Below are 14202 nucleotides of genomic sequence, written 5' to 3'. Positions count from 1 at the left end.
ACATTCACTGAAAAACATAGGAAAAGGAAGAGGGAGGCATTAGCTTGGCAGCATGCAAACTAGCTAGTGCTAGTAGTATCCTAAACACACAGTTCCCAAAGAAGGATAAACAAACCCAAATCAAGTCCCAGGTTGATGTGATGCTGTATGTGGAATGGGTAACAAGATTTCTGCAGCAGAATCAGTACTATAAACTAGAGACATATCAAGGATCAACGTATGATGATAATGACAAGGCCAAACCATGGGACATGGAGCCACAGAGGCTTTAGCTCTATTTTTTATAACAAATAGAAAAATCAGTCAATTGTAACTGACCCAGAAATTATACAGATTATAGAATTAATATACAGGAAATTAAAACAATTGTTATAACTGTATTCCATATATTTAGGAAGCTAGGGAAAAGATTAAACATATTAAGTAGAGATGTGGAAGATATACAAGACTCAAATCCAATTTCTAGAGATGAAAATGGAAATTTATAAAATGAAAAGTATATGACTGATGGCAGATTAGGTATTGTGGAAGAAAATATTAATGAACTTGAAGAGAAAACAATAGAAACTATTCACAATGAAAGCCACAAAGAAAATTGGAAAAAAATGAACAAAATATCAGTGATATGTGAGAAACTTTACATTGTATGTCAATTATTCCTCAATAGTTGTATTTAAAAAGAGCAAAACAAAACAAAACTGAGAAAATAAAACAAACAAAAAGTCAACTCAATGGGTAAGGAGTGACTAAGTGCTTACCTTGCAGTGGTTCTCAACCTTCCTAATGCTGCGACCCTTTAATACAGTTCCTCATGTTGTGGTGACCCCCACCATAAAATTATTTTCGTTGCTACTTCATAACTGTAATTTTGCTACTGTTATGAATCGTAATGTAAATATCTAATATGCAGGATGTATTTTCATTGTTCGCGACCCACAGGTTGAGAACCGCTGCAGGGAAATGGTGAAGAATGACCACTCTCCATGGGAGAGTTATCAGTGGTCTAGTTGAAATGGCTGGTTTTTGGAAAGGTTTTACATATCACTAGATGAACATGCTTTTCATGCCCAGGAATGAAAACTAAATACTAAACTGAATACTAAATACTAAATTTAGTATTAGCTAACTGAATACTAAAACTAGTGTTGATGTGGTCTCAGCCCACTGAAGTTCTTCACATGCTACTCTGGCCAGGATTGTCATAGAACTGGGTGGGACTGAAGCCTCAAACTGGATGTCCTTGTTGCCTATGGAGAATAGAACGTGGGCAAGGAAAGAGATGATTAAAAAAATTAAAAATGTAGTTTTATTTGAAAATCTCTATTGACAAGAAAGGATGTGGTTTACTTTAGAAAGGAAGGAAAGAAGAGAGAGGGGGCGAGAGGGAGAAATGGGCAGTAGAAAGGGTGGATCCCTATGCAAATGAGGATCATTTGCCTTTGTATTAATGCAACTCACCTTTTTTTGAAAAACAAAATCTACTGTAAGATGGAGACAAAATAGCAGATTTGGAAAACTAGAGGTTCTCATTAACTGTGAAGCTACATTTTGTTCTTTAAAAAGCAACAAGGATCCAGACTTACCTCACTCTGGATTTATGCTTTCAAATATGTTTATCTATTCCTCAGCATCTGAAGTGCCTGTATGACATTTATTTTTAACATAACCATAGTTCATTATAAACAATAATAAGTATCCTCATGTCTCCAGCAGCTGCTGGAGACAAATTTTCTTTTCTTCTCTTAAGTAGTATAATGTAATTTTCACAAAAGCTATGAATCAAGACATAGCTTTTATATGCTAAAAATAATAGAACTAGCACTTAAAGTAGCAACCTGACAACTCACAAAGAATATTGTAAACAGATCATGCCTCATTAGTTCAGTTATGTCTCATTTGGTGTCACTCATCTTATTCTTATTCAATATATCAAGTGCTTGCACATATTTGTCTTTTTAGTATTTTTCTGTGATGTGCATCTGACCATGAGTGGATGAAAGGCAGAACAATGATGTTGTTACCAAGTAATCTGAAAATGATAAAAATGATAAACTTCAAAGTCAAAGATATGTTTCCTCCAAAAGTTTTTTTTGGTCATCTTATAAACAAATCAAAGAACTAAAGTTCTTCTTCAGGCCACCATTAAATCTTAATTTTGCTTAATTTTTAAAGAATGTGGGTATGCAGAATCTGGCCTTTAGTATTAAATTCTTAAACTAATTAAAGCAACACACACACACACACACACACACACACACACACTCATTCATACATAGAGGTTAAATTAAACTAAATATTGGGGAACCATGGATTTTGTTTGGCCTGCACATTATTATATTTTTTGAATTAGTGGTAAGCCTATAGACATATGGAGATTTCACACAAAAATACAAATTTCTGTTTTTTCTTAAAAAAAAAAAGAAGAATGGGGTGCAATGGACTTTCATTCTCTCATGGCACTAGTCATGCAGGAACAGATTCCCCATTTAGATAGAACATATACCCTCTGGTTTGCTATATTCTCCACCATTCCCAATTGCCACCCTCACACTAGCTTTAGCCTGCTTTATTGGTTTCCATTACCTGTCTGGTAATCTTTACTGTTTTCCTTATTTCAATGTTAATCTTTTAGTTATACTTTTTTTGCCAACTTCTCTCTCCCCCTCCCCCATTTAAGTCTTGCTAAAAATAGTGTGATAATTGGCCAACATTAATCTAGACTAGGTTAAACAAATACTTCTTTAAGGACACCATTGGACACAATGAACAAGTGTGTCTGTAATGCTAGGTGTAGAGAGATAAAGACAAGTAAGTAGACAGCACATCACCAGGTATTCAGAGAGATTGAAATCATCTCATTAGTCAAGTCTTAAAGTTTGAGAGTTAGATTAAAGCAGAGTAGTAGACTCTATCAAGTATCCAATGTAGGAAGGACTGTTTGCCATGCAGTGGACGTCGAAGTAATATTCAAACATGTAGATGATGCCATCAGAAAGGTCAGCATCAGGTAGAAAATTGCCCACATTTAATTTCACAATATGTGCATTGATGGATGAAACTTCTTTTTACTCTTACCATGTTAAGAATCATGGAGTAGAAATCCCTTTTCCCCAGTCTCTATGGATCCTACTTTTGGTCCAGGTAGCATTGGAAGACACCAGAGCCATTTGAAACTGGTTGGGAATGTGGATTTGTAATTGTGAAACATGGTGACCAGCCTTCTTTTAGTCAACTGAGAAACAATGAGTATTAGCCTATGAAATTTCCCCCAAACTGAACTGTGCTCATGGAATGCCTTTTTGCTTATAGCCTCTGACAAATGGAATATTTCAAAGGAATTTTTTTTAGGTATTAATTAATATTATTATAATCATAAATTTTAGTTCTGGACCCTAAGACATCTATTAAAAGCTTATTTTTCCTTTATTAATTATAAAATACAAAGATCTCTAGAAAGATTAACCTCTCTCAACACATCTCACCCCACCCAATGCTGAAATTGAGCAACCATTACATTTGTCTCAAGCCTGAGAATGGGATTTTTAGCTTAGGTATCAGGTAAGCCTTGAACAATGTTCCATAAACAAATGTTTACCTAAGTATAGAATTCTTCATATTTCCTCACTTCTCTGCTTCCCTCTCCTCCATTCTAATTTCACTCTTCTATTAGTGTCATGTTTCTCTCTTTTGTTTTTAACCCAAAATTGACATCTGAGAATTAACCTTGTCTATTCTCTTTAACCTCCACCCCATTTAGTCAATCACCAAATCAGTTCTTCTTTTATAATGTTTTATGTATGCAGTTATTTCTTCCTCACCTACTCTCATCATTCTAGTTCAGTGTTCCTCAAAGTCTGGTCCATAATCTATACACATACACATTCCCAGACTCCTTTTTTAAAAAAAATATTTTATTGACTTAAGAAAGGAAGGGAGAGGGAGGGAGAGATAGAAACATCAATGATGAGAGAGAATCAATGATCGGCTGCTTCCTGCACACCCCACACTGGGGATCAAGTTCGCAACCTGGGCATGTACCCTTGACTGGAATCAAACCTGAGACCCTTCAGTCTACAGGCCGACGCTCTAACCACTGAGCCAAACCAAGTAGGGCTCCCAGAGTTCTTATACAGCAGATGAATCACTTGCAACACCTATTACTGTGAATTTCTGGGGGTCCAGACCTTCTGAATCAAAATCTGAGACATACCCACATGTTCTTCACATTTTCGTATGTAAACTGGATGTGAGTGAAAGGCACATATGCACTGGAACAGTTTGGGACTGCTGCCTTCCCATGTTCTGCCCAGATCAGAGAGCCCCTCGCTTTGGAACAGAGCATTACCTGCCACCACCTATTCTCAACCATTAATGTTCCTGTCAAAACTCAGAGGCAGTATGAAAAGTCTTCTTTAACATCCCATTACACTTAATTTAATTCATTTGTTCTACTTTTGCAAGGTTTCTAAATATTAACGAATACCTGATTAGTTAATTTAAGTATGACTAACTTCATCACATTTTAGTTTTTCTTTCTTAGATTTAGCTCAGGAAATTTCATGTTTCTTAATAAAATTTTCTGGTCATTTCAGAAACAGGTGCCTAAGGTTTCTAATTTTCCATGGTATCTTTTTCCATCCCATTTTCTTAATCATTATACTTAATTAAGCCCCTTTCTATGTCACCAAGGATATTTTTTGGGGGGAGGGGGGCAGAGATTTCTATGATATTCTTAGCAATTCTAGTTATTCTCTAAAATCCTTAATCACTATTGCCATTGGTAATACACACACAGACAACACTCCCTATCCCCCGCCACCCCCCAGACTCCACAGCACTGTGTGTACCAAAGGAATTGGTGGTCTTAGAGAGGCTTTAGCTCCTGAGGTGGCAGTGACGATGGTATGGTAGAATCCGTGGTAGAGTGTGGGCAGTCCTCTTGCCAGGTGATATGGAAAATGATGTTTTTATTTGAAACCTAGAGAACGTTTCAATGAGGAGAAAAGTTGTCAATCTCTAATTACATTTTCATTATAGACATAAAGAAAATGATTCTCAGAAGTGGGTGTTTGGAACTGATGGCTGCATTTATTCTAAGGTAAGGACTTTGTTAACCATAGCTTTTCTTCCTAAGTTTTTCCATTCCAGGTTTGTATAAAATGCACTCTCTATTGTTGAGAGCAAGAAATGCTTTGTGTGCACAAGTGATTTTACTCTGTGCCTAGAAGTTTATAATTTAATTTAATTTAATTTAATACTTTCTTCTGAGGTTTTATTTGACTTTAAAACACTAGTTTTCCAAAGCCAAAAATAATTTGCTATAATTTATTGCTATGAAACCACCCAGCATGTCAGGTCCTCAGTTTTCTTTCTTTTACCTTAATTTAATTTAATTCTTTATTTTTATTGAGATATAATTGATATATAACAGTGTATATGTTGTACAATATATTGATTTGTTACAAGTATGTATTGCCATATGATTACCACTATAACATTAGCTAACACCTCAATCACATCACATAATTACCACTTCTTTTTGAGGTAAGATTAAGATCTACTCTCTTCACAAGTTTGAAGTTATAATACAGTATTATTGGCCATAAACACTATGCTGTGCATTAGATCTCCAGACCTTATTTATCTACTAGTTGCAAGTTTGTATCCTTAAACAACATCACCCAATTCCCCACCCTCCTGGTAACCCCCAGTCTTCTCTCTGTTTTTATGAGTTTGGCGTTTTTAGATTCCACACGTAAGTGGTATCATACAGTATTTGTTTTTCTCTGTCTGACTTATCTCACTTAGCATAATACCCTTAAGTGCCATCTATGTTGTTAAAAATGGCAGGCCTTTTCCCTCATAGCTGCATCATGCATTATTTTGTGTTTTAAACATATTATTTTAAAGAAAATTTTGATTCTAAAAATTTCAATGTCACATTCCCAAACACAATCGCTGATTTTTTAAATTAAAGTTATTTTAGATTCACAGAGCAAAACTATTTTCATGAGTCATTTCGTTCTTATAGAGGTTTAGAAATTGTAATTAGATCTAAATTTAGTCATATCCACAACTATATCCATCTAGTTAAGGCTAAAATGGAGGATAATTTGATAATTATTTGCAGCTGGTTCATAAATGGAGCTCATTTCATTCATTTAAAAAAAAGAATTACTGCTTCAGGATATTAATAACTAATCTTGGCTCTATTACTTAGCTGTGTAACCTTAGGCAAGTCATTTAACCTTTCTAAACTTCACATTCATTGTCTACAAAATAGAGATATTCATACCAGCATTTTGAGTATTTGCACAGATTCTGGCCTATCAATAGATTCTGGCATATTGATTCTAGCTAATCAATAATTTGTAGCTATTTATGATAATAATGGACAAATTTAAACACTATAGTGCACTTTGTTACTGTTTTTACTTGGATAATTTTTTTCTTTTGTTTATTTTTAATGTTGACCATCCCTCTATTAATTTGCGAAATGATAAAGTTAAATTACTTCCTTTATGCAAACTACCAGTTCCAGCTAAATTAAGTATTTAAACCTAAACATGGAACCATAAAATATCTAGAAGAAAGCATGGATTAAAGTATCTAACCCACAGTAGCAGTGAGTGGATATCTTTATGAACATGCAAACAAAGATAGAATCCATAAAGGAAAAGACTAATGGCTTTGAGTATATAAAAATATTTTAAAACTTCTATATCTAAAATAGCATAAGCAAAAGTAAGTAGAGAAATATGGCAAATAGGGAAAATCTTTGCAATATAAATGTGAGAAAATTGAATAATACTTAATGTATAATAAGCCTGTTATAACAATAGGAAAGGATAAACACTTTAATAGAAAAATAAGCAAAGGACATTAAAAGGAAATACATGACAGAAGAAAACTCAAAATGGCCAAACCAAATAAAAAAGTTCAGCCTCGGCAAGAACATACAATAAGATAAAGACAGTCTATTCAACAAAGGGTGTTGGGAAATTGGACAGATATGTGCAAAAAATGAAACTAGACCACTTACTTATACCATATACAAGAATAAACTCAAAATGTATTAAAGATTTAAAGGTAAGACTTGAAACCTTAAAACTCCTAGAAGAAAACATACGCAGTAAAATCTTTGGCATTTCTCTTAGCAATATTTTTTTGGACAAATATCCGTGGGTAAGGGAAACAAAAGAAAAAAATTAACAAATGAGACTACATCAAACTAAAATGTTTTTGCAGAGCAAAGGAAACCATCAACAAAAACAGAATGACAACCTACTGAATGGGAGGAGATATTTGCCAATGACACATACAATAAGGGATTAATATCCAAAATTTATAAAGATCTCTTACAACTCAACACCATAAAAACAAACAATCAAATTTAAAAGTGGGCAGAGGTCCTGAATAGACATTTCTTTAAAGAGAAAGATGACCAACAGACATATGAAAAGATGCTCAACATCACTAAACATCAGAGAGATGCAGATGATTTCTTCATCACATAATTGGCATCATATAGTTTATAGCCTTTTAGGTTGGCTTTTTAAAAAATATATTTTTATTCATTTCAGAGAGGAAGGGAGAGGGAGAGAGAGATAAAAAACATCAATGAGAATCATTGATGCTCTTGCAGGCCCCCACTGGGGATTGAGCCCACAACCCGGGCATGTGCCTTGACCGGAACCAAATCCAGGACCCTTTAGTCTGCAGGCCAATGCTCTATCCAGTGAGCCAAATCAGCTAGGGCCAGGTTGGCTTTTTTTTTTTTTTACTTAGTAATATGCATTTAAGGTTTTGGGGTCCCTTACAATTTTAACATGCACATTTAGTTGTACATTTTCTAACAAAGTTTAGTTATTCAATATCACTTTCCCCAGAAGAATATAAGGACTTTAGTGCCTTTAATTATTCATTGAATACCTTCTCTTATATTTTGTTAGATTTGTAGTTCCACACCTTAATAAAGAGGTGTTTATATCATATTTGAGGCTGTATAACTAGAACTTATGTCCTGGTAAACACTGGATGACACTGAGCAAGTAGCTTAATCTCCCTGTGTCATTTTTTGTTTTGTTTTGTTTTGTCTTTAAGATGAACATAATAATACTTATTTCAAAGAGCTGTTGCAAAGATTAAAATGTAAATATATTATCATGTGGGAAGTTGCTTTGATGCAACAGTAGTCTCCAAATATGCTCTTAGATAGACTATCTTAGAGCTCATGGAACAAAAAGATACATCGACCAAATTAAAATGCTCAAATCATATTTGTTAAATGGATTCAAAATACAAAGCAAAATGTATGGGAAAAGAAATGGGCTAGGTTAACACTCTTAAGGTGCAAGTGGGTTGAAGGGCCACGTTACTTGAATCTCTTAGTGTTGCATTACTCTTCCCTGCTAGTGATGTGGTTACAAGGACCAGAGTTGAAATTTGAGCAAGGGGGCGTAATGGAGAAAAGGTGCCTGAGGCGGTGACACACACTGGCTCTGTGAGAGAGCTGCTTGGCAAATACACTTGGCTAATAACTGTGCTCCCCAGTTAGCTTGATGGGCAGCTATGGACTTTATCCAGTGGAGGATACAACATGAGTCAGCAGTGGGTGGCCAATTACAGATCTCATGATGTTTGTGAGTCTCATGTGCTTCATTTATGGTTAGTGTAACATACATATTTGTTGCTTTGTTATTTAGTAAATCATGACTATTAAATGGCTATTTTTACTTCTACCCCTTTCTATGTTCATATGCATTTGCTCTACTTAATTTCTGTCTGACACTTCTCAGGTTACTAATTTGCTTATGTTTAATGCAGCTAGTGAATTTCATCCATCCCATTTGTTTTCTTGTCTTCTAGAGCAGAATTGAATATTCCCAAACAATATAGTAACTACATATTACATATATGCAATGTCTTTTACAATAATACCTTTTATGTGGAAATAACTCAATAAATGCTAGCTATTATTATTAATATATAACATGGCTTTAATATTTTAATCTGATCTAAGGGTGAAGATTAGCAATCAAGTTAAACTTGATCGAAGTAAACAGCAAATTAGAAATTGTAATGTGAAAATTATTTGGCTTGATTTTGATCTGAAATTGATAATGAAATGCAAAGTTTATTAGCTACACCTTTTTACTATTAATCTAATCTATGAGCCCATCATTCTAGTTGGATAGATTTTTGGCTGTTGCTTAAAAGGTTGCTGTTACATTTTTCCTCTTTTCCTATAGGCTTATCCTCAGTTTGTTCTGACCTACCTAGAGGAGCTAAAGGCACAAATGGATGTGACCCAGACAGAGTATCACATTCACCATGGCACCTGGACCACAGCTCATCAGGAACATGGCAGCAGCTTAGCAGGAGAGGTCAGTGCAGTGAGCCAGAGGCAAGACAGAAATAGATCTCTAAAATGTACTTTGAAAAGAGAAAAATATGTGCATTGTTTTCAGGAGGCAAACAAGAATTCACATCTTAATGTTACGTATTGTTTATAATCATGCACATAATATATATCTTGGTATGTACATTAGTATTTGTATAAACATCTGTATACTTATATAAACATTATTTTATTGAAAAATGGTGACACACTAGCTTTTTTTGATGACTGCTTTCTTTTGTTCTGGCCACATAGAAATGATTCATTTGCACGATGAAGAAGACTGAAGAAGAACCATGAAAAATGTAATGTTAAATTTTCAGGAAATGTATAGTTTAGATGTTTCCATTCAGTAAAAAAGAGCTACTTATTCCTATATTTTATTTATTAGGTTCTGCAAGAAAGTGCCAGCATCCCTGGTTTGGAGCAACTGTCGGAGCCTTCAGACACCCATTTGATGCCAGAAGGTTCTCTTGGGGAGACAGGGCAGCTGACAGTGGCATTGGTGAGGAGACTGGAGGAGAAACATCCCAAGGCTTCTGCTCAGAGGTAGGGCACTGACAGCGCGGAGCTTCATTGCTCAATGACATTCCCTGTTTTCCTTCAGTTTCATGTAAGGTTGATTTCTTTTTTTTAAAGATTGATTTCTTAATGATTATTGTAATATCTCTAAAGCTCTTTGGCTTTCTAGCACAGTAGTTTTTAGGTCACATTTGATCAAGAGAGGTGACATTTATGTGTATTTCATTAAAGATCAATGTATGGTATTGTTTATAAGCATACTTGGGAAGGATTGCTGTCCTGAGATCGCACTACAGTAGCCTGAAATAACATAATTAGGGAAGACATAAGAGTATAAACAATTGTAAAACTACCAAGGGGTCTTTAAGATATTACATTTAGACCTAAGGATGAGTGCTCAATAGATGGTCTTAAGTAGTGATAATTTAACTGATTGACATACGTTCTGTTCCTAGAATAAAATGAACATCAGTGATTTTGCTAACCAATTGAAAATTATCCTTGGTTGGAAAATGGAAACTGTTTCTCTAATCCTCTTTATTTGATTAGAAAATTAAAGTCTATTATTATTTGGGGGGGGTTTGTTGTTATAAATTGCAAAATTACTTTATAAACTTCAATTTTAATATATAATTATTTGAAATTGACTATTGATTAAAGTACTTACCATACTCATTAAAGTTTAGGAGAATTCCTAAGTTTAAATATACTAACTATAGGTAGATATATCAGTTGAGTGAAAAAAAATAGCAACTTCTGTTTTCTTAAAAAAAATTTTTTTAGACAGCTTTATTGATATAGTTGGCATATAACACTGTGTAAGTCTGTGTGCAACATGACAACTTTTTATTTCAGTTAAAAACTTTCTTACAGTCTGAATTTACATATTCCTGCCTCAGAATTTGACAGAAAAGAAACTTTTTTTCCCCCTGATAAAAAAGTGACTCTTCAATTTATAGTCTCTTTAATTTGTTATTTAAACCTCAGATCCTTTGGTTTTATTGTTTTTAGTAAGATGGGGCACAGCTAAACAAAGTAACAAACTTAGTACCTCCCGTATCATATACTGGTACAGGGGTTTCCTGGAGCTGGATGAAAGCTTAAGTTCCAGGTCTTTCCCTGCTCCTTGCTTTTTAATCCTATACAAGGTTCTCAACTCACTGATGCTTCACAACAGGACCAAAGGCTACAGTTAGACAGCTAGGCCACTCTCTGCCCAGGTGACTGGATATAAGTCTCTTGGGATCCATGCTTGAAGTTTTCATGTAAAACAGGAACTCAGGAAATACTGGGGCACTGGGGAACTCAAACACTGTTTCCTGAGGCCGCTGTTGACCTATCTTTCCAGACTCATTCGGCAGCCACTGCTTTTTGAAAGAAGGCTGGGGCTTGTCATAATCCTACCTCTACTCAAGAAGGCACAGGTTCCTTCTGCTCTCAGATTTCTGAAACCTAGCTGGTGTTTTTGTGTTTGTCTCCTGCTGGCCCTGGCCCTGATAGGTCGGCATTCGGGGACCCCAGTGACAATCCACCTTCTTTTCTGTGACTCCCTCCTTTCCCAACCTGGAAATATTTTTTCTGGGCACTGAGGGCATTGGGTAGTTTAGGGATTTGTCTCCTGTGTTTTCTTGTTGTGTTTCCGTGAAGCAATATAGGCTGACGATGGAACATTGAGAGAAACGTTTATAGTATTAGAAAATGTGAGGCCACTCCCCAAACAAAGCAGTTAATGTCAGTTAACATACCACAATACCTGTTTGAGTTGTTAGAATTAAAAGTTATGTCTTTAAAATTCCAGAAATGTATAAGCACACAGTAATAGTTGTGAAAATGTTCTGAAAATAAGTAGAGGTACAAAAGAGTTTTTAATAGGGGTTGCATTTAGATTTATGATTTCTAGACAGTATGAATTGACTGGTAAATATGTTTGGGATTTATAAGGAATTTCCCAGGGCCCCCTCTTCTGGCCTTCTTTATTTTCCTTAAAGCCACAGGGATTTATCTGCATTCTCCTATCCTCCTCCACAATTTACCACAATAGATGCAATTTCAGTTTCTCTTTTTCTCTTCCTTAACAAATTTATTTTTAGTAAAGCATAAGTACTTAAAGCAATTACTTTCTTCCCACTTTGGAAGGAATCGTCGGGCAAAATTGGAACCCGGTACTGAATTTGGCATATTGATGACTTTGAACCTTAGGTTGTCTTGTTAGGTTTATACACTTTCCAAACATAAGGAAAATCAGTGCATCGTATTGTCACTGCCTCAATTTCACATTTTCTTGCTTTTTATCAATTTTACAAAATAAAGAATAAAATTGCTGCCAAAATTAAAGGAATAATGTGAAGTGATCTGAGTTGTGGAAATTTGAAAAGTAATTAGAATTTTAGAACAGGGAAAACATTAATGAGCAAATAATTTTAATAAAGAATATATAATTGAAAAGAATAAAAAATACAAAGATATAAATGTATGTACTTCCTTAGATATAGCCAAGGAAGGAGACAACCACAAGTGGCCCAATTTGGGGAAGACAGAAAGTCTGGTAGTAGCAGCAGGTATATGTGACAATGAGGGATAACATTCAATTATTAACATACTGGAGGCCTATGTATAGGTTCATGCACAGGTGGGGTCCCTTGGCCTGGCTGGAGATCAAGCCCTATCAGGGGGCCGGCCGGCAGGGGGAGGGACTGCGGGAGGTTGGACAGCCAGCAGGGGGGCTGGCCAGTTGTGGGGAGAGTCTGCGGGAGGTTGGCCAGCTGCCCCCCCCTCCCGCATTGGGGTCAATGGGGGGCTGGCCAGCCCTGGGGAGGTTGGCTGTGGGAGCGCACTGACCACCAGGAGGCAGCTCCTATATTGAGTATCTGCCCCCTGGTGGTCAGTGTGCGTCATAGTGACTGGTTGACTGGTCGTTCCAGTTGTTCTGGTTGTTCAGTCATAATGGTCGCTTAGACTTTTATATATATGTAGATACTGACTTTTCTTGAGGGCTTTATGTACATTACTTCCCAATAACCTATGAGGTATGTAATACTTTAACCTCTGTTTTACTGATGAAGAAATTTGGCACAGAGAGGTTAAGTTAGCTGGATAAGGCCTTCCAGCTAGTAATCCAAGTCAGGCTCCTCTGAGCCCAAAGTCTTACGGCTTCTCCTTGGTATTGTTCTGCCTGACCGTTCATGTTTTTGTCTTAGCGATTATTCAAATCTTCAGGTTTTCTAACAGGGCCTATTATTTTTGATTGGATATCTTGGAAAGGAACCTTTAAGTAAGGTGGAACAGTTTAGAAAGGGATTAATAAAAAATATGTCAATATATGCAGCTTTCAGCAAAGACAAGAAGTAGTAGAAAACATGGAGAGAGACTGTGAATGCCTGATTTCTTGTTGAATCCAAGTATAGATTTACTGGTTTATACAGGCTTACAAATGAAGGGTTTAGATATTTTTTAGCATTTTTTTGCAATTTTCTTTTCTTTTTATTATTATAATTATTGAATTTATTGGGGTGACATTGGTTGACACAACCTTACAGGTTTCAACTCAACAAAACATCCTCTGCACACTGCATTGTGTGTCCATCACCCAAAGAAAAGTTTCTTTCCATCCCTGTTTATCCCCCTGTTTGCCCACCTTCACCGACCCCTACTCCCCTTTTTCTATGGGCATCACCACACTGTTGTGTATATATGTTATATAACTTGTCATGATTAACCAGGATATTTCACACCTTGAATGGTGGTTCAGGTCAGCTTTGTATATACTGAATTTGGTGACAGGTAACTAATAGCTATCATTTATTAAATACTTATACCATGTGCCAACTGCCATCCTTAATAGTTACTTATAATAACGTGATAGATTGATTTACTTATTGCTATAAGATGATGGTAGAAATAACCTTATAATCCATGAAGAAAAGCATCTGAGGTTCAGAGTGGTTTTGTAATGTGCTCATTTATACAGCGGGTTAATGGGGAAGATGGGATTCGCACCCACACCCATTTAGATGTATAGCCCATACTCTTATCCACAGTTTTAGTCCTCCTTCCCAGCAGTTTTTACTCTATTGATTTCATAACAGAATGTTATCATACTGAGAAGCCATATTAAGTCATTACTAAAATTTTATGTGTATTACCTCATAAAAGATTTTATTAGGCCACTGCTATTTTTATTTGAGCATTATTTTGAATTATATTCTTAAAAAACTATATCGCCACAATCCAAACTGTCATCTAGTCAGAATCATTTCATTTATTTTATATTTCAAACACTT

General features: G+C 35.5%; 1 protein-coding gene across 1 annotated transcript in view; it reads left to right on the top strand.

Annotated features, from left to right (window-relative positions):
* LOC102426399 overlaps window positions 1-14202 on the top strand; it is a 183442-nt gene that overhangs the window by 55888 nt on the left and 113352 nt on the right. The window contains exons 10-12 of the mRNA XM_023756395.1: window positions 5038-5098; window positions 9252-9386; window positions 9792-9949. Coding sequence (XP_023612163.1) covers window positions 5038-5098; window positions 9252-9386; window positions 9792-9949 — 354 coding nt within the window. The remainder of the gene's footprint in view (window positions 1-5037; window positions 5099-9251; window positions 9387-9791; window positions 9950-14202) is intronic.

The sequence above is a fragment of the Myotis lucifugus genome, unplaced genomic scaffold (assembly GCF_000147115.1).
Source record: "Myotis lucifugus unplaced genomic scaffold, Myoluc2.0 scaffold_92, whole genome shotgun sequence".
Taxonomy (NCBI): Eukaryota; Metazoa; Chordata; class Mammalia; order Chiroptera; family Vespertilionidae; genus Myotis; species Myotis lucifugus.
Note: the sequence above shows the minus strand (reverse complement) of the source record. Positions and strands in the feature narration are given on the sequence as shown.